Here is a 19,185-nt window from a genome sequence, read left to right as displayed (position 1 = left end):
TCTTCTGTGAATGAAGGAATTGTGTATTTTTACAGGCCAAAACCACACCTTAAAGTAACTCCACCACAGTCAGATCAAAGCTTGTTTGGAGTACAATCAAGTACATCGTGCTTGTGGGTGTAGTCGTACTTCAGTAGGTACTATGAGCCCTGGCTAAAATTGTGAAGACGTCGTTTTAACCCTAAAGAGTTTCTTTGCAATAGAAGGACATTGCATTTGTGTATGAAACCACAGAGACAAGTTATCTGAATTTTAATGCAATAAATTTGGTGCCAAACTGCTAGCCGAGCTGCTTCTCCTGTGACATCACAGTGACACGTGACTAGAGATCACCTGTATGAACAAAGGATAACTCCAGACACCTGGCTTCAAGCGAACTGTACGTGGCTGGCTGTGCAATGTGGAGTCGTGCAGGAGTCATTCAGGAGGGGAATTCCTGCGCTACAGACGCCTGTCAGTGAGCACTTGAGAGGTAAAATACACTTTGGGTGAAGTGTCACTTTATTTCAGAAACACTCGTCTGCTGCTAACCTGAGGCCACATTTTAAGACCTGATTTCATAAGAATGTAAAGAATAAAGTCAAAATACCCCCAAGTTTATGCACAAGAAGACAATTTCTTTGGCGCAGCCACACCAGGTGTGACGTAGATGCAGCTACATCCACTGCTGCTAGTCGTTGGACCTGAGTATCAAAATGTGCTTTTCTTAAGATTTTGACTGAATTCTAAAAATCACATTTTGGTGTTTTTCTAAACATCCTGACAAGTCTCAACATGATCAAATTAGTAAAGAAATTCCTGTTTAAATATATTTCTTTCTTTTTCTTTCCCTGGCCGTGAAACTCTTCCGCATGTCTGAGGGTCTTTTCCCAACTCCCTAATAAGCTGTCGTGCTAAATTTAAGAGCAGCTTGGTCACTGTTTGGCAGCCTGATTGTGGGTCTAAGTAAAACTGAATAAGTTGTATTTTTGCATCACAAAACTGAGTTCCCTCGTGAATCTGGTTGAGAAACATGACATCAGAGTTTCTTCTCATCAGGGATGTTGGGTGAAAATTTCCCTCTGGATCAGAAATGTGAGAGCAGCAAGACCACAGTACCACGCTTGTTCTACAGTTCCTTCACAGCTTTAATGAGTATTTAAAAACGACAGGATCGTTTTCAGGTTGGAAGGAGGTGGTGGCGAGGAGCCTGGGGTCGCCTCAGCTCTTCAGCCTGGGAAGAGTCAAGAATCGTGTTAGTGGATGTCTTTGAGGGTTGTCTTCCATTGTGAGGTTTACGCACCTGAGCCGCGCCACCTTCCTGGGACTCGTCTGTGTCTCTGACTGCTCCAGACGGACGTCAGGTCCTCCTTGCAGGTTCCCTCGTAGACGTCAGAGTGACGCTTCGTGGAGCTCTCGCTGTCACCTCTGAAGACGAGAACAGCAACAACTCACTGAGGTACACTGAGAGTACTCCATGTTGCCTAGGCTGAATTTATACACAGTTGGAGGGAAGTCTTAATCCTACCCCAGACGCTTGCCCATTATATTCTGGAGGAACTTCCTGGCAGAGATTTGGCCCAGGATCTTCCTGTAACTGTTTGTAAAGATGGCGTCAGCATGGCGTCCTAAGCTAAAATCAGAGAGCAGAGATGACAATGAGACAACACTTCAGACGAACTGGGTTTGTCACGCAGCTCAAAGGCAGAGAAATCCATCCATTTTCTTCCACTTATTCCTGTTCAGGGTCGAAGGAGGGGGGCTAGAGCCTGTCCCAGCGGCTTTCGGGTTAGAGGTGGGGTTCACCCTGGACGGGTCACCAGTCCGACAACCATTGGGTCTCCCAGCCACGCCTACGGTCAATTTAGAGTCTGGATTAACCTGGTCCCTCTTGATGTCTTTGGACTGTGGAGGAAGCTGGAGTACCAGAGAGAACCCAGCAGGAACAGGGAGAACATGGAGACTCACACAGAAAGACCCCGTGCTGCAGCCGGGGCTCCACCCACAACCCTCTTGATGGGGGCCACAGTGAGGACCACTGCTCCACCCACAACCTTCTTGATGGGGGCCACAGGGAGGACCACTGCTCCACCCTGCTGCCCAGGCAGCAAAATAGTGCACATAAAAGAGCAGGGTGGATTGTGATGTTTTCACTCGTCTGGTCTGGGGTCAGTAGCAGGATCATCCACTGACCGTGACTCTGCTCTGTCCCCACGATGACGGGGGTCCTCTTGGCCTTTTATAGATGATGTCATCAGGATGGACATGTCCCTCTGACCGAACCTGAGGAACAAGAGGAGAACCTTGGGTGAGACTCCATCGCTCACCTGCCGATGGCCCATTTAAAAAAAAAAAAGTAATTTAGAGCTTTTATGAATATTGTTTCATTTTGTTCCCTCTTTGTGTGTTGAATGCAGACACCTTATTTTGTGGCACTTTCTCTACTTTGGTAGCAGTCACACACACACACACACACACACACACACACACACACACACACACACACACTCACGGTGTTACATTGCTAAAATAAAGAATTTTCCTTGTCACACAGATATTAAGCTGCTCGTTCAGACGTCTTGATCTTCTACTGCCCAGTGACTAAAACAAGCCAGAACACTGAGTGTTGTGTGCCGATGCCGTCGGAGCAGATAAGATCAGATGTGTTCTCAGTTCACCTGTTAAGGCGCCTTACCTGTCGGTTCACTGTTACAGTCAGTGTCCATGTTGTCACTCATTGGGATTCAATAAAGGAGATGAATGATAGCAGTAACTCACCTGATGGATGGGTACAGCGGTGAGCCCGATGAAGACATGACCAGGCAACAAAAGAGCAGCAGAGCAGACTTCTCCATCCTCCCAGCTCGTCCTGGACAAGAGTGTGGACGACAGCAGCAGGAGAGATTTCATGAGAGACGCAGCTGAACCCTCACTCTCCTTCCAGCGGCCCCACATGTAGAGAGCATCACAACTTGTTCAGAACCAAACACTTCGCATCATTGCCAGTTACCTGGATGTTGTGTGTGTGCGTGTCCTTCCCCTCTCATCATCCAAGCAACGCTGGCTGGAGCACCGCATCTGGTTATCTCTGCATCCAGGGTCAGTTTAGACTGAACCAGTGTGTCCCAGTCACATGATCTCTCTCTCTCGCTCTCTCTCTCTCTCTCTCTCTCCCCTCTTGGAGCTCAACTTATTACTCACACACACACAAAATAAAACAGACACATAAAACCTAGACAAGCTAAAAAAAGATAGAAAAACATAAGACATTCTCAATGTGGAGATATTGCACATACGTGTGTGTGTGAGTGTATACATTTGAACATAGAAATATACACACGCCACCAATCAAAGGTTTGGACACCTTCTCATTCTATGTTTATCCTTTATTTTTACTTCTTTCTGAATCGTAGTTTCATCCTGAAGACATCAAATCTCTGAAGCAGATCAATGGAATCATGCAGCAAAGACAGAATTGTTCAGAACTGTAAACCTGTTTCATATTCCAGCTCCTCAAAGTCGCCTCCCTCTGCTTCGCTGCAGCGCTGCAACCCCTCGTCCTTCTCTCAGGGAGCTTCATGATGTCATCACCTGAAATGGTTCCCCCTCTCAGGTTCACCTTGTCAGGGTTCAGTGGTGGAGTTTCCGTCCTTCTTCCTGGTTGGGAGCATCAGTTGAGCTGAGCAGAAGTCAGGCTGCTCCCCAGCTGACAGCTCTGTTTGACCACTGCTAGAATTCATGTCATGGCAGGAACCATCAGCTCAGTAGAGAGGAACCACGTCCATCAGTGCCCTAAGACCTGAAGGTCACTCAGTCCAGGAAACTGGAAAAACTTTGAATGCGTCCCCGAGTGCAGTCGCAAAAACCATCAAGCGCCACCATGAAACCGGCTCACATGAGGACGGCCCAGGAGAGGAAGACCAAGAGTCTCCTCTGCTGCTGAGGAGGAGTTCATCCCAGTCCCCAGCCTCAGGAACCACCAGTTAACAGCTCCTCAGACTGGAGCCCAGATGAACGCCTCAGAGTTCTGGTAGCAGACACGTCTCTGCACCAACGGTTCAGAGGAGACGGCACCAATCAGGCCTTGATGGTCCAACAGCTGCTAGGAAACCACCAACAAGGAGAGGCAACCAGCAGAGGAGGTTTGTTTGGACCAGAACCACAAGGAGTGGACATGAGACCATGTATTTATATCACAACATGTGGTCTGCCAAGACGAAATAAGTAAAATGCAGCTTCTGATCCTCTTTCGCAGAGGCAGGATGCATAAAAACTCACCTGTGGAGCCCCACAAGGATGCATACTCGGTCCTTTATCCATCCATCTTCTGCACCGCTTATTTGTTAAGAGTTGGGGTGGGGCTGGAGCCTATCCCAGCTGACACTGGGCGAGAGGCGGGGTTCACCCTGGACGGGTCACCAGTCCATCACAGGGCATCAGGAGCTATTTGAGATTCAGTATCTTGCCAAAATCAAATCCACATTGCGGGCCAAAATTACATTTCAAGGCCATTCGGAACTTGATCTTTATCTCAATAGACGGACCGTATTGCTGGACGGACACGGAAGTTTGCTTTCGAGCTCGCTTGCTGTCGCTTATCAGCATAGATATAAATATTATCAGACCTAAAAACAACCCATTCTATTTCCTTCATTATCTACGCTGTTCCTGTATTTGTATCAACAGTATATTCATTTACAAAGCTCCGGTTATTTCCACTCGCTGAACCCTCCCGACTAGTTTAAGCAGTCGGCGTTGGCACCGTAGGTTGCGACACTTTAACACCGTTTTACGGATTTTTATGACGTTTACGTTGGAAAGCGGAAGTTGTCCTCGACCTGAAATCACCTTCGCCTCCATCAGCACGAACGACGCTCCAGTGGCATTTTCTGATTCTATCTGGAACTCTTTCGCAGCGAGGAAAGTGACGAACAAGAACAGTGCTAACAGCACGTTAGCTAACTGTTCGCTAACTAATGGCAGTGATGCATTAGTTAGCAGGGAAGAAGGAGACCTTGGGGGTGTCAGGGGCAGCTCGCTAATCCACCATGAAGCACCTGAGCAGCTTCAAACCTCTGTTGGCGGCCCTCCCACACCGCCTACCTGTCAGGTTTACCTGGTCCACGTATTGCTCTCATTTAAGTGACTCTGATTCGGTAGAGAGGAGGTCACCTTTGGAGAAGTTCAAGACGCGGCTATCATCTGGCCCGCGTTTTCAGGACTTCCTCAAGGGAGGCGTGACGGTGGAGAAGACTCCTATTGCAGATGAAGAATACAAGCACGGTTATCTGTCAGAGGACGTGGAGAGGGGGAACTCACGAAAAGGTGAAAACTATATTTCTGCACACCAAGTATCTGACGTGGGCAGTGGGGGGACGATACTAAGCTTGTGTGCTGTTGCTGCTGTGTTCCAGTGTATTTTGAAACCTATGGGTGTCAGATGAATGTGAATGACACAGAAATCGCCTGGGCCATCCTCCAGAAGAGAGGCTACCAACGCACAGTGGATTTAAAGAAGGTACCACCAGCTTGAGTTCTCCATTTTTGTTTTGATGATCATTTTTAATGCAGGCAAATAAAATAAACAACATATCTAAGAATCCCTTCACAGTATGACTTTACCGTTGTAATTTTGCAAACACAAATGTCTCCAAATGCGTTGGACTGCAGGCAGATGTCGTCCTCCTTGTAACGTGCTCCATAAGGTAAAAAGCTGCCCTCAGAAACAGGAACAATTAGTACTTTCTTGACTGTAATATTCATTTATTCACAAAAAGACTTTTTTTTAAAGAGAAAAGGCTGAACAAACAATTTGGAATCGCCTACAACAACTGACAGCAATGAAGAAGAAGCGCTTGCTGTCCCACATGCCGATGAAAATAGGGATTTTGGGTGAGTGTCACACCTGGGCAGGTCTTCAAGACTGCAGTTGTCTCAGTGTTAACGCCTGAGGTCGTCCAGGCTGCATGGCGGAGAGGCTGAAGACGGAGCTTTTGGAGCGGGAAAAGCTTGTTGATGTTCTGGCCGGACCAGACGCCTACCGGGACCTTCCCCGCCTCCTGACTATAGCAGACGGAGGTCAACAGGCGAGCAACGTGCTGCTTTCGTTGGAGGAGACCTACGCTGACGTCATGCCCGTCCACCACGCCCCCCAAGGACGCAGCGCTTTCATGTAAGTTTGTTTTTATCGGCGTTCTTCAGCCTCCACGCAGCTTCACGTTCCACCTGTGAGGAGTTTCTGTGCATCGTCGTCTCTGGCAGCTCCATCATGAGGGGTTGTGACAACATGTGCAGCTACTGTATCGTTCCCTTCACTCGAGGCCGCGAGAGGAGTCGACCCATCAGCTCTATCCTGGAGGAAGTCCGTTTGCTCTCTGACCAGGTGAGTCCATCAGCTCAGTGCTGTCTTTATTCCTCACCTGTACGGAGCTCTGACTGGTTTGGAGCCACTTTCAGGCTAGAATTTCACAATTGAAGTAAAAAAAGAAAACGACACAGAACAAGATGTGTTTCATTCAGATGTCTGAGTAATTCCTCCTCCTCCTCACCAGCAGGTGGAGCGTTGCGTCCTTTTGGACACGCCGCAGGTTGGTGGAGCTGGTTCCAGTGGAGGAACTATGCGGCTGCGTCAGAGTAGTCAGTTTTGTTGAAAAGGAATCCATCTGCTTGATGTGATCCAGAGGTGTCCCTGTGGCCGCCGCGGTTGGTGCTGTCAGGGTTCTGTCGAGCAGCTTATCTGACAGTTAGGAGACAAATGCTGTCCCACAATCCCTTGTGCCAGCAACTCTAACAGTGACACCACTCAGCTGTTCACCAAATCAATCAAAAAATCAATCAACTTGATCAGCAGCAGGAACGCAGATCGATTTGTTCAACCAGTTTGATAAAACAGCTTCAACAAATCTCCATTATTGATGTTTTAACGGCCGTAAATCTACATTCTGTTCATCAGAGCTTTGATCAGAAATGAATCCCAAACCAGGCTTTTACTCTCCAGGGAGGAGGAGGAAACCCTCCAGCAGCATTTCTACTTGGTGACTCCACCGTCTCGCAACCTCACTGCAACACCACGGGATGTGTGGAGTGTTCTCATAGAGAAAACTGTACAGTAAAATGTGTGTGTGTGTGTGTGTGTCAGGGGGTGAAGGAGGTGACGCTGTTGGGTCAGAATGTGAACAGCTACCGGGACATGTCAGAAAAACAGTTCTGTGGCGCTGCTCCGACCAAGCTGAGCCGTGGTTTCAACACTGTCTATCGGACCAAACAAGGAGGTCTGCGCTTCTCCGCCCTGCTGGACCGGGTCTCACTTGTTGACCCGGATATGAGGATCCGATTCACTTCACCTCACCCTAAAGACTTTCCTGATGAGGTGCTGCTTCACACACAGATATAAGAGCAAGGCGCTTCTTTCCGTTCATGGCTGAGAAGAGCTTGTCTTGTATTAACATGCCAGGTGTGTGTGGGGGGGTGCGTGTGTGTGTGTGCGTGTGTTCGTTCCAGGTTTTGCATCTCATTGCGGAGCGAGGGAACGTTTGTAAGCAGATCCATCTTCCAGCTCAGAGCGGGAGCAGCCGGGTCCTGAGCGCCATGCGTCGTGGGTAATAGAGCGCGACAGAGCCTCTGCTGCTCTTTGCTGGTTTGAAGCTTTTCCTTCAAGGGCTTCTGTTCTGTTTTCCAGCTACACCAGAGAGGCCTACCTGGAGCTCGTGCACAACATCAAGAGAAACATCCCAGGTAGGTTCTCCTGGGTTTCACCCTGAAGAATGCGAACGGTAGATAGGTCCTAGCAGGCCAGGTGGACCCGAGAACCCCCATCAGTCACAGTCTTGCTCGGGTAGTGTGACAGTAGAGTGTGTGGCGTGTTGATGCTGACTGCCATGTCTGTCTGTGTGTCAGACGTGAGTCTGAGCAGCGACTTCATCTCAGGCTTCTGTGGTGAGACGGACCAGGACCACCAGCAGACCTTGTCTCTCATCAGAGAGGTGGGCTACAATGTGGGCTTCCTTTTTGCCTACAGTATGAGAAAGGTGAGTACGCGGGGGAACTGCCTCGTTGGTCTGTAATCCCGTAAATGTTCTGATGGGAAGAATCTGCTCGTCCTCCTGTTGTCATGTGTAGAAGACGCGCGCCTTCCACCTGCTACAAGACGACGTGCCAGCGGAGGTGAAGCAGCGGCGGCTGGAGGAGTGTATCAAGGTCTTCAGACAGGAAGCTGCACGGGTCAATGCCGCTCTGATCGGCAGCAAACAGCTTGTCCTGGTGGAGGGAGTGAGTACTGCACCATTCGTTCACTTTTAAAAGGAGGAACACGAGACTTTATTCATCACCCAGAACATCCCTTCATTTTAGAAACTGCCACATCATAGTTCCAGCCTGACAGCGGGGGAGACCTTTCTCTTCCCTCCAGACCTCCACTGGACAGCTGCCGCTAGTTAGCTTAGCTGTCGTTCTCTCAAAAGTCATCAAATACACTTTTGTCCAACATATTTGTGGAGTTTTTGCCTGCATCAGTACAACGATGCTCCTGTGGACTCCTGGAAGTGCTAAATATTCCCAATGTGACGAACGACTAAACATTCTGCAGACAGAAGTTGTCTGATGTTACAATGTGGAGAAATGAATGCACAGTTTCCAAATCTTGTTAAAGTGGTTAAGGTTCTGAAAGTCTCTTGTCTGGTGTCTGACCCAGGCGGAATCCCAGTTAGCCAATCAGCGTCAGCAGGGTGAGAGATGAGAAGAACTGCTGGAGAAACACTGAACCTCCCTCCAGCTGTCTAACCTCACGCTCGTCAGCTACATTTGGTTTGCTGGCCTGTGCCTAATTTTGACAGCTTGCTAACTGCAGCTAGCACGGCAGCTTCGGCTTGCTAGCTGGTTCTGGGATGTCGTTCATTTATTTTTTACATCATTGGACTCTCCTCGCTCGGTTCACGTTAGCCGACCATTATCATGAGCAGTTTCAGACTCAAAGACCTATGAATTGCCGTAGCGGAGTATCTGGCGTTTTGGCCCGATGGATAATGTGAACGCGAGCTGCAGTTTCTCCCCAGGGGGCCGCAGCCGGCAGCAGGAGGTGTAGCCCAGTGGCACATCCTGATAACACGTCACGTGATGCTAGGCGTGTCCAAAGTCTTCGGTTGATAAACAACCTGCGCCCTGTTGCGAGGGAAGCGGCGTTCCTGGCCCGACTGTCCCCGTTCCTGAATTGTTCTGGTGAGTGACGTCTGCACGGAGGCTGAGGAGCTCGCAGGTCTCAGTGTCTCTCCAGCTGGCAATCTTCCAAAATGTTGGCAGTTTCTTGAACTTGGAACTGGCAGGGGAAGGTTTTCTCATCCCTCCCGTGTCGTCCCTTTGTTTTCATGTGGTTTTTAAAGTCCCGCTGGATAGGCTACGTCATCAGCACGCTCCGAAACTCTGTCGGAGTGGGCGGACTGGTCTGGCAAAACCACCACAATCAGAGGAGGGTAAATTGGCATAACGACGTTTTGATGTGAAAAGGGCTACTGTTGGGGCCGTCTAACGCTGTGGTTGGGCAGACTGAGGAATGGCGGGAAACCAAGTGTGATGTCAGACCAACTCGTAAGAGTGCGTCTGGACGAGCGCTGTCGCTTCGAGGGGCCGTGAAGTTGATATGTAGACCGACTCCTTCTTCCCAGCGACTTCTGTTTGAAACACAAGAAGATGATGACTTTGTCTACGCTTGTTTGGTCAACTGTGTGTGGTAGTGCTGTGGCCTGCAGGGTGTGTGTGTGTGTGTGTGTGTGTGTGTGTGTGTGTGTGAGATGATTCTGAACAAGAGCACAAGGTCATGTCCTTCTTTTTGGGTTGTAGGAGGATGACTGTGTCCCTCTTTCTAGAAATCCATAAATTGATTTATCACATGTAACAATGCTTCTATGAGCAGAAGCATGAATTCCACCCTTGGGTGCTGGGTTACTGTAACCTGTTGCCAAGGCAACAGTGTTGATGTCTGCTTTCCATTCCATGCAGGAAAGTAAAAGATCAGCTGTTGATCTGTGTGGAAGAACGGATGGCAACATGAAAGTAATTTTCCCTAAAGAGGATGTTGCTGTTCCGGGACCTGCAGCCATCAGGGCTGGAGACTACGTGCTGGTGAAGGTGCGTCTCACTTCTCGGTGCATCCTCATCACTTTCAGTTTGTTTTTTCATGTTCAGGTCTCAGATGGAGATGAAAAACCTGGAATTTAAAAATCCCAATTATTGGACCTGCAGGGAATTTTCTGAAATCGAACTGAAGTTATTAAAGCTAGGAAATTATGGCCAAGTCCTAAAAACAGACTCTCAAAAACCAGCATGTCAGAATACGTGGTTCAGTCAGGAATGAGTAAGTGAAACCTCCCCTGGTTGGTAACGAGTGACTCAAACACATTCATGCACCATCGGACCACATCGTTTGTCATGACTTGAATCACGTCAGTGCTCGTACGTTTGACCTGAGAGACTTCGTTCACAGGAACTTGATTCTGGTCGGTCGAAGTGGTCCGCCGGAGTCTTGAAGGGATTCAGTGACCAGTGCCTTCATGTCTGCTGTCTCTCTCTTAGATATTGTCGGCCACCTCCCAGAGCTTGAAAGGTCAAGTCCTGTGTCACAGCTCCCTGAGAGACTCCGCCCACACACGTGACCTCAGACGCCAGCATGACTGACACCCGTGGCACCATGGGAAACAAACTCTTTATTTCTGAGAAGTCCAGCTATTTTGATGTCCTCACTCTTGTATAAATGTTCAAAAAACAACTCTCTGCTTCATTTTCTGTCATTGTTTTATTGTGGTGGAGGCACGGCAGTGTGGGCCAAGTCATGGACAGCTTAGTGCAGGGGAGGGCAGCCGTGTGGATGCCAACGCTTTCACAGGTGCTTCCACTGATGAACACTCCTCTGTGGCTGAAGGTGTGTTCATCACCTGTTAAAGTGTTGGGTTGGAAGGACAACCTGCATCCACACGGCTGCCCTCCCCTGCTTTAATGGAATGACAACCGGTGAGCTGCAGTCTCCACCAGCAACTGATGTCGCCTCCAGTCAACACTCTTCATTCACCTGTAAACTCAACATCAGTCCCGATCAGCACGTAGTCCTGCGGGCGAGAACAGCACAGCAACTTTTAAGAAGAGTGTTTTCATTCAAGTCAGGAAGTAAACCTCAAATACACACGGTTGTAGTTTCCGACCTGCAGGACGTCGAGCTGGACGTTCCTAAGCGCCATCTTTCCCAGAGAGGGGAGTGGGTAGCCTCTGGCAAGCTGAACTGTGAAGCAGAATTCACACCTTAGACACAAATTCATGGATTTATTTAGGTACAGGGTTGTATTTCATTATTTCATTGTGTAATATAAAATAAAGTGTAACTGGGGGACGGTTGCAGTGTTGCTGTAAATCATAAACTCAAAAAAACCCTTAAACTTTTTACACATCAAAACTTGGAAAAATCAAACACTGATGCTGACAAGTTAGCTTTTCCATTGCATGAGTGGGTTGAAAGTCTTCTTATATTCGGGCTGAGAAGCGTCCACGTCACATGTCAGAGGTTCTGCTTCAGAGGTTCTGCTCGATGCAGGACCCCAGAGTAACCAGGCCAAGACGGCTCCAGCCACAGTCCAGATCTGGGTGCTAACGGCTAGCATGACACTGTTTTTTTGCTCTTTTTCTCAGCTTCCTTAAAAAAAATCCCCTTTCTTTCCTACTAGTTTTCCCAGCAGAGGGCGATTGATGCACAGTCTCCAGAAGGAATTGCAGTCAGTGGGAATATTCAACCAAATACCTATTTATTACCAATATTCTCAAGATAATTCATAAAGATAGAAAATTCTAATTTCATTTATTCAAAATTCGCAGGTTCTCTCGAGAAGCATCAGTTTCATTCACCAGGTGACGAGTGAGTGCTTGGCTGAACTAGAAGGCCCCTTTGGGACCTTGGAAGAGATCCATCCCAGCACCAGCAGCCTCTTGGACTGCCAGCACCGGTTCATGTCTGGACTGCCGTGAGTGGCCAGGGAGAAATACTCTCATGAAAAACTCACAGCCAACAAACGAAAGCCCGTTCTTTGAAAACATGACCTGGACATATTCCAAAACATGTAAGACAGAAATCTTGTCGTTTGAATTGCCAAGTCAGCAAATTCTTGACTTCACTTTGTGTTCAGTCGAAGCTCTTCTGTATTGTCACATTAACGCTTTCCTGCATCAAAAGACTTAATCAGTGGTTTCCCTGTCGCGTAAAAATGCCTCCTGTCATGAAGTTGTGGAGGCGTGGTGCGTCCTGTCATCTTTGTTGCTCCGCCCCTTCTACTATCACATGCTTTCTCCGTCACATGCGGACTCATCAGCTGCATCTTTTCACCTGTGAGTTTCACCAGAGCCTGGGAGAGTCATGCCATCACCACCAGTTCCTCTCTGCCCAGGAAAAAAAACTGAAAAAAATGCCCCAGCCAACCAAAGGAGGCGCTAGTCCAGCCACCGCAACACCAACACACTTACTGGCCCACCTGCAGACCGACTGTGCCCGTAGGAAGCCAAACCAGCGGCTGTTTGTACGAAGGCCGAGCTTCCTGGACACTCAGGATTGTCTGTGACGTTTCGACGCCTCCATAAATCAACCGTGATTGATGTTGTCAGTCTTTTTTGTATTCTTGGGTCCCGTTGACGTCGTCTGTAGCTGTGAGACGTTGGGATGAATCTTTAATGTGTAATGTTGTCAGGCTCTCACCATTCAGCCGGGGTAGGACCGCCACCCTAAGGACCAGATTCAGGACGTTGTCAAGAGATCGGACCTGCGTGTGAAGAGTTTGGTCAGTCAGAGAAGTTGACTGATGGGACACACCTGAGGTAGAACGCTATTCTCACCTGAAAGTCTCCCACGTAACTTGTCCCCAGGGTCAGAAGCATTCTGTGCAAATTAGATACAGTTGGTGACATTGATTCTCACATGGACCTCTGGGCCTCACTGGCTAGAACAAGGAGTGATTCTTTGACTCACTTGTTGAGGGTGAGAGCTCCTGCCAGCTTTGTTCCATTGACAAACACAGAGGCGCTGACACTGCTCTCCTGTACATTGGAGATGATCTGGCCTTTTAATGTTGTCCTAAATAACACGAGGCCATTTTGAATCTGCAGGACAAAGTGCGACAGTGGGACTTACCATGTTTAGCACAAAGAGAGGGGAAAGAGTGGCGTTGGGCTGAATAGCGAAAGCTGTCACTGTGCCTCTCGCGCCGACCGTCACATTGTTGGGTTCAAACGTGACGTTGGGATTTTTTACCGTCTTCACCAACAGTTTCATCATCAGACCTGGGAAACTCTTGCTGATCTGGAAATGTTTCCCGGGACACATCAGCTGTCACTTGTCAATCGGGGGAAGCTTTTCCTGAATGAGTGTGTTGTGAAAGTTCTTGTCACCTGGGGGATGAAGGCTCCGAATGTTCTGGTGTTGAGTCTGATGGGAGAACTCGATGGAATCTGTTGGGGCACAGCCAAGCAGGTCAGTGTGAAGCCACGAAACGGGAGGACAGACCAGTAGGACGCAGCTCACCATGTCATCGGTGACGTTGAGGCTGAGGACGGAGGCCGAGTGGTAGACAAAGGCTGCAGAGTTGGCAGTGAAGGCTGATATGCCGATGTACAACATGCTGTTGAGCTGAGGTGGCAGAGAAAAAGCCACAGGGGAGAACGGAGGCTCCTGGTGCCTCCCGATGTTGTAAAATTCCCCCTGGACAGTCGAGCGATGCAGAGGAACATGGGTAACGTATTTCTACTGAGCTGAACTGAGCTTCTAGCCAGTGGATAAATGATTATTAACCTTAAGGTTCAGCTCAATGGAAGCAGCTGAAACGGAGGGCGCTGACACCATGGAGTACTCAATCTCAGCGTACCGGTCCACCGGAGCGAGCACTGCAGGGGGGAGACAGTCGCAGACATTCAGCAACACTGAAACAGCTTGAACCAAAGGTTTAGGTGAGGGCCTGACAAAAACACATCTGGTTCACATCTGCTTCATATATTTTAAGACCTTGAGCTACAAAAATAAAAGACATCGGTGTTTGAAAACAGCGGTTGCTAACAAGTAGCTCAACAAGACGACAAATGTCCTCAGGGTGAAAACAGAAACGTAAGCTTGGCTACAGTGACGCTGAGGTCATGGGTCAGTGGCGTAACTCCTTCAAAGGGTGACGTCAGCGTCGCACTACTAAAGAATGCGTCAGATGATTGCTCTCAAATGTGTGTCTGCAATCTCACTGATCTGTGGTGGAGGTAACCATGGCGACACTAACTTCAGCGTTAGCTTACAAAAACACAGTAGTCTAATGTGACAAACAGAATGTTTTACCATTCAGAGTCTTGAGCTTGGGGTTCAAATCTGATATGGCCTCCGTCACCAGGGGACACAGCTGAAACAGTGAGACAGACAGAAATGATCTTCACACTGGAAAATGAGTGTGAGACAGCAGAAGACACCTGTCAAAGCTGAAAGACGCTCACGCCTCGCCATCCTCAGCACCTGATGGCTAATGGTGTTTTAATGTTAAAGGTGCACGAAGCCTTGTCGCAAGGTTTCAGCGTGGTTTCATTTTCCTCTCAAATCGTAGGAGTCCACGATGAAAAAGGACTCACAAACGGCAAACATACACTGAGTGCACATAAACATGACAAACCACGTTCCGGCCAATCACCAACAAGATGGTTGGGGATGGGGGGCAACTTAGGGCGCGTGCATACATTGGGGGACAAGCAGGGTCGACTGATTAGCGCAGCAGCAAGCTGCTAGATGGCTGGACGGCGTCTAACGACTGTTACACTTTGGGAATCGGCCGAGGCACAACCATAGAAAAGAGCCTCAGATGAATATGTGGCAAGAAGAGGAGAGATTGAGAAGGAACGAACGAAGCCCCGCATTCACACTGGGAACCCTTTCAGAGGTGGCAAGAACTCGGCCGACAGAACGGCTTCCTGTCCCATGCACAGTTGGCATAGTTCTTACTTGACAGGTAGGTAAAGGTGAAGATAAAAGTCATTAATTTCCAAATCCATCCAGTGAGATATGTGTGTGTGTGTGTGTGGAGCTGGAGCTGGAGCTGGAGCTGGAGCTGGAGCTGGAGCTTGCTCACTCATCTTAGCGAGAGCAGCACAGCTCTACTTTCCATGTCAATGCACGTTTATGACATTCACAGAAACGGGGGGGGGGGGGGGGACTTGCTCTGTGCCTTTTTTGGTATTTCCTACGAACGTCAACGGAAGTGATATCAGGCAACAACGCTTGGTGCGCCTTCAAGCTTGGAAGCTAAAATAAATGGAGGTAAATGGTGAAACCACTGTGACGGCTCTGCCATCTATTCCTCAGAGGTGATGGGACATGGAGGCTAAAAGAAGCTCCTCTCTGGCTAAGCTAGTTGATACGGTAAGATTTCTACAATATGGGTTTAAGCTCAATGAATCAACAGTTAACAAAGAGACAACAAACCTTTAAATGCACACTTTGATTTAAAGTGAGTTAATAATAGTCCCTTTTGTTCATCAGCAAGTCAGAACCTTGTCCAGCTTCGGGCAGCTGGGTTGGTTTAGTCTGGGAAGTTTTGGGAAGTTTTTCTCGAGTGTGTTTACACATTGATTGACAGCCATGAACTCCCACTGCTGTTGGCCTTCCCTGATTGGTCAAAGGGGCGGGGCTTGTGTACAAACTACAAGCTGCTCCATGAGTGGGCCTCGTCAAATCCTTTGGTACTTCTGTTCTACTTTGAGCTACACTTTGGAGCATATTTCATCCCCAAAAAAGGAAGTGGAAATCACTGTAGCTTTAAATAAGATGTCTGCAGGTACAGTGAGATGCTGGGTGAAGCAGAGAGGCAGGGGGGTCACCAGGTGTGCCGAGGGCTCTTCACCTTGCTCTGCAGTGAACTGCGTAAAGCCTTCTCAATGAACTTGCTGAAGAGATTGTACAGCCAGCTAAAACAAAGAGAAACCAGACAAATGAGATGAGAAGCTCTGGTGACTCGTATCCTGTTTTCAGAGGGCATTCCCTCTCCTGATGGTGCACTTCTATGTTTTGGTTCCCGTCACCTGGCTCCACCGTGAAATTTGATCTTTGCGCTGCTGACGGCGGCCGAACAGCCAGCAGTGTTGACCACAGGTCGGCCCGTCTCGTCACTCTGGACAGAAATACTTGAAGCAATGGTGAGTCCGTTCACACTCAGCTCAAAAGAGCCGCTGTCCTTGCTGTTGAGAGAGGAGGGGGGGGGGATGCTGCAGCAGCTGGAAACGTCTTAAAGATGTTCATGAAAAGGTAGCGGAGGAGTTTTGTGTTGCTCACATTATTCTGAGGTACTTGACCCTCCAGTTTCCGTTCATTTTGATGAAGGCATTGCTGATGGAGAGCCTGACTCCGGTCCCCGGCACCAGAGTCACCGCAGACCCTGGTAATCCCACATCCACGATTTTTATACTGGAAGAAACAGCACGTTTGTCAAGGGCCAAAGAAACTGTCCCATAGTTACCAGCAGAGACCCCGAGTGGACAGGGAGTGGCCTTACTTTGTTAAGCTGTACTTGACCTTGCCGATGGGAGAGACTCTCTGCTGCCCGGAAAAATCGGGCACTTGGATGGTGCTGAGTTTCTTCTGGATGGCGGCCATCCCAAGTTGTCTGCCTAGTAAAAGATAAGACCTTTTGATGCCACAACTGTTTTGGGATTGAAAAACAAGAGAGTCATGGCAAATCTTCCACCCTACCATATTCAAGGCCTTTCTGTGTGAGCTTGACCTTCACTCCAGGGTTGGTGCCGGAGGTCACATGGGCTAAAGCCACCCAAGCCACCCAGAGGTACAGGAACATCGTCATTCTTCTTTAGAGAAGATAAAAAGAGGAGACCAGTGGAATTTAAATTTTCACATGAAATGAATAAAAGCCTTTGTCTCTGGGAGAGTTATTATATAAGGTTACTTCCCTCTTCGTCACTCCGCTGAGTGTCTGTCAGAGGTTCCCTCTAAACTCTTTGTTTCAGTTCCTGTTGGGCAACCTCTTTCACCTGTCAGGGCGCGTCCTGATTCCCGGCGAGGTCGGACTTGTGAGAGAGTGAACTGTCAATGTGGGTTGGTCTGGTTTCAGCTTCATTTCAGTGGCCTGATATTAAAGTGATAATTCACTTCCAGAGTGAATCCCGCCTCTCTCCTGATGGCTGCTGGGATAGGCTCCACCCCCACCCCCTGCGACCCTTATCAGGGTAAGCGGTAGAAAATGGATGGAGAGATTCAAAAGTGTCTTGAACTAAAAAAAGACTCCTGCATTTCCCTCCCTCCCTAACCTCCATGTTCTCCCTCTTCTCCTGTTGAGGGTGGTGGGGGTGGAGCCTATCCCAGCAGCCTTCCCCCTGGACAGGTCACCAGTCCATGGCAGGGCCAACACATAGAGACAGACAACCATTGGCTCTCCCAGCCACGCCTACGGTCAATTTAGAGTCTGGATTAACCTGGTCCCTCTTGATGTCTTTGGACTGTGGAGGAAGCTGGAGTACCAGAGAGAACCCAGCAGGAACAGGGAGAACATGGAGACTCACCCAGAAAGACCCCGTGCTGCAGCCGGGGCTCCACCCTCAACCTTCCTGCTGGGGGCCACAGTGAGGACCACTGCTCCACCCACAACCTTCTTGCTGGGGGCCACAGGGAGGACCACTGCTCCACCGGGCCGCCCTCCTGCATTACTTCTTTGTAAAATCATGAGTTTCTAGCTGATTCAAAAACGTCAGTTTCGCTCTCTTTAGTTATTTTATCTTTCTTGAAGTACTTGCTGGTAGGCCACAAGTTAAGTTCAGTTGTACACGGTGGTCTGAAAATAAAAATAATGGTAATATTTGTATTTTTCTCTGTGTGGCCACTGAAGGGCTTTGTGCCAAAGAAGAGATGCAGGAGGGAAAAACATCCTTCTGAGCTTTAGAGACGATTTGTGAGTATTTGAAGGACAATAGGCTTGAAGACGCTGGCACAGGGACTTCATCGCACGCTGCCCCCACACAGCGGAGAGATGGACCAGAATTGTTGGTCTCTCAGGATTCTTTTCGGTTTTAGGTTTGATTGTTGTGTGAATGGTGAACGTGGCCTCCTCCACAAGGGATGTAACGTGAAGCATGTGACTCAGTCGAAGTAGTGAGGCCTGACTAGCCAGCCTAGAAGTTTACTGAGGCCAAGGGTGAGTTGTTTACTTGGAATACTACTTTACTGAACAGTACTACGACTACATCAAGAGTTCATCAAGTGATACTGCAAAACGAGGTAATATTTCACTTCAAATCTACATCCCACCACAAGCTACACTTTAAATACACCTAATTCAGAGCTGCAGCCTCCCATCATAGCGAGTGTGTCATCATTTCTCATACTGGATGTAAAATCCATAACTTTAACATTCTCTCTGCAATACTGGTCAAAGCAGACTGAAATGACTGCCAGACGAACGGGGGACAACCGTTTGTTCCCTGCAGGATCCTTGTGAAACACAACGCCTGTCAGTGAGTCACGATCCCCCCACATGCATGTGCTCCATCTCTGGACGCTCTTACCTGACAGGGCAGTGTAGCGGGCGTTCCTCCTGCTGTGCTCGATGTTCTCGAAGTGAAGTGAAAGAGGAGAAGAGACACGAGGTCTTTAATTCACTTAGTCAATCAGGAACTGAGCAGGGGAATGTCCCGCAGTCAGCAACTCTGCGCGCACTTGGTCCACAACATGTCTGTGAAACCCCTGTTGCCTCACCGAGTGATGCAAAAAAACGACTTCGATCCAATCGTATCTCCACCTGGCACTTCTTTTTGCTTCTTTACTTCCAGTGACGTCTAGTTTCAAGTAGGCAGATGCGTCATACATTGATATGGAGGGCTGCTTTACGTGTGGGCCAAATGTGAGCGGCTTAAACAGCTGAGATACCTTAGAACGACAAGGAAGCAGTGTTTCAGACACACAAAATTCAAATTTTGTAACAGTGGCCAGCAGGAGGTGCTGTGGTCAGGCTAAGTACAGGTACAATTCCACCGACTTCCATACTCATGCTTTACTTACATGAGCATTAATTAGCATTCATATTTTCATTGAAAGACTGCCCGGTGGAGCAGTGGTCCTCCCTGTGGCCCCCAGCAAGAAGGTTGTGGGTGGAGCAGTGGTCCTCCCTGTGGCCCCCATCAAGAAGGTTGTGGGTGGAGCAGTGGTCCTCCCTGTGG

General features: G+C 48.7%; 3 protein-coding genes across 10 annotated transcripts; 1 reads left to right on the top strand and 2 right to left on the bottom strand.

Moving 5' to 3' along the window:
- Positions 1 to 1,113: 1,113 nt before the first annotated feature.
- ghrh (growth hormone releasing hormone) lies at positions 1,114 to 4,864 on the bottom strand. Of its 7 annotated transcripts, none has more exons than XR_015111850.1 (6): positions 2,990 to 4,068; positions 2,758 to 2,848; positions 2,173 to 2,262; positions 1,508 to 1,612; positions 1,283 to 1,433; positions 1,114 to 1,213 (listed from the first exon to the last, which is right to left on the bottom strand). XR_015111850.1 is itself a non-coding variant. In XM_086197730.1 (6 exons), exons 1-6 carry the CDS (start codon positions 3,027 to 3,029, stop codon positions 1,209 to 1,211), a joined length of 456 nt encoding a protein of 151 aa, XP_086053856.1. In that variant the 5' UTR covers positions 3,030 to 4,065; the 3' UTR covers positions 1,114 to 1,208. The 7 variants fall into 7 exon arrangements, 6 of the variants coding, with proteins under 6 accessions (XP_086053856.1, XP_086053865.1, XP_086053875.1 ...); XM_086197730.1 differs by having other exon boundaries at positions 1,283 to 1,407; positions 2,990 to 4,065; XM_086197720.1 differs by lacking the exon at positions 1,114 to 1,213 and adding an exon at positions 4,258 to 4,864 and having other exon boundaries at positions 1,234 to 1,407; positions 2,990 to 3,067.
- Positions 4,392 to 10,810, top strand: cdk5rap1 (CDK5 regulatory subunit associated protein 1). The gene is made up of 13 exons (XM_086197671.1): positions 4,392 to 5,304; positions 5,394 to 5,497; positions 5,650 to 5,684; positions 5,771 to 5,871; positions 5,941 to 6,151; positions 6,241 to 6,361; positions 7,118 to 7,348; positions 7,480 to 7,577; positions 7,658 to 7,713; positions 7,876 to 8,006; positions 8,098 to 8,247; positions 9,970 to 10,098; positions 10,543 to 10,810. Exons 1-13 carry the CDS (start codon positions 5,028 to 5,030, stop codon positions 10,642 to 10,644), a joined length of 1,746 nt encoding a protein of 581 aa, XP_086053797.1. The 5' UTR covers positions 4,392 to 5,027; the 3' UTR covers positions 10,645 to 10,810.
- Positions 10,811 to 10,856: 46 nt separating this feature from the next.
- On the bottom strand, positions 10,857 to 18,925 carry LOC147267348 (bactericidal permeability-increasing protein-like). 2 transcript variants are annotated; one of them, XM_086197689.1, is made up of 16 exons: positions 18,535 to 18,925; positions 16,712 to 16,821; positions 16,515 to 16,629; positions 16,295 to 16,426; positions 16,045 to 16,200; positions 15,867 to 15,930; positions 14,318 to 14,378; positions 13,790 to 13,881; positions 13,523 to 13,699; positions 13,390 to 13,449; positions 13,133 to 13,300; positions 12,971 to 13,038; positions 12,838 to 12,880; positions 12,701 to 12,764; positions 11,166 to 11,242; positions 10,857 to 11,072 (listed from the first exon to the last, which is right to left on the bottom strand). In XM_086197689.1, exons 2-16 carry the CDS (start codon positions 16,818 to 16,820, stop codon positions 11,028 to 11,030), a joined length of 1,431 nt encoding a protein of 476 aa, XP_086053815.1. In that variant the 5' UTR covers position 16,821; positions 18,535 to 18,925; the 3' UTR covers positions 10,857 to 11,027. The 2 variants fall into 2 exon arrangements, with proteins under 2 accessions (XP_086053815.1, XP_086053807.1); XM_086197681.1 differs by having other exon boundaries at positions 10,858 to 11,072; positions 16,712 to 16,824.
- Positions 18,926 to 19,185: the final 260 nt, after the last annotated feature.

The sequence above is a fragment of the Aulostomus chinensis genome, chromosome 3 (assembly GCF_037954235.1).
Source record: "Aulostomus chinensis isolate RoL2024-O1b breed Wild chromosome 3, RoL_Achi_v1.0, whole genome shotgun sequence".
Taxonomy (NCBI): Eukaryota; Metazoa; Chordata; class Actinopteri; order Syngnathiformes; family Aulostomidae; genus Aulostomus; species Aulostomus chinensis.
The sequence above is the reverse complement of the archived record's forward strand: the minus strand, read 5'-3'. Positions and strand labels throughout refer to the sequence as shown.

Coding starts and splice junctions, on each gene's coding strand:
- ghrh (XM_086197720.1), bottom strand. CDS start 3,029: ATGATGAGAGGGGAAGGACACGCACACACACAACATCCAG. Junction 2,263..2,757: donor CCGCTGTACCCATCCATCAG/GTGAGTTACTGC, acceptor CTTGTTCCTCAG/GTTCGGTCAGAGGGACATGT. Junction 1,408..1,507: donor ATAATGGGCAAGCGTCTGGG/GTAGGATTAAGA, acceptor TCTCGTCTTCAG/AGGTGACAGCGAGAGCTCCA.
- cdk5rap1 (XM_086197671.1), top strand. CDS start 5,028: ATGAAGCACCTGAGCAGCTTCAAACCTCTGTTGGCGGCCCTCCCACAC. Junction 6,152..6,240: donor CAAGGACGCAGCGCTTTCAT/GTAAGTTTGTTT, acceptor CGTCTCTGGCAG/CTCCATCATGAGGGGTTGTG. Junction 10,099..10,542: donor GAGACTACGTGCTGGTGAAG/GTGCGTCTCACT, acceptor TCTCTCTCTTAG/ATATTGTCGGCCACCTCCCA.
- LOC147267348 (XM_086197689.1), bottom strand. CDS start 16,820: ATGACGATGTTCCTGTACCTCTGGGTGGCTTGGGTGGCTTTAGCCCAT. Junction 16,427..16,514: donor GTCAAGTACAGCTTAACAAA/GTAAGGCCACTC, acceptor TGTTTCTTCCAG/TATAAAAATCGTGGATGTGG. Junction 13,700..13,789: donor CCATTGAGCTGAACCTTAAG/GTTAATAATCAT, acceptor TCGACTGTCCAG/GGGGAATTTTACAACATCGG.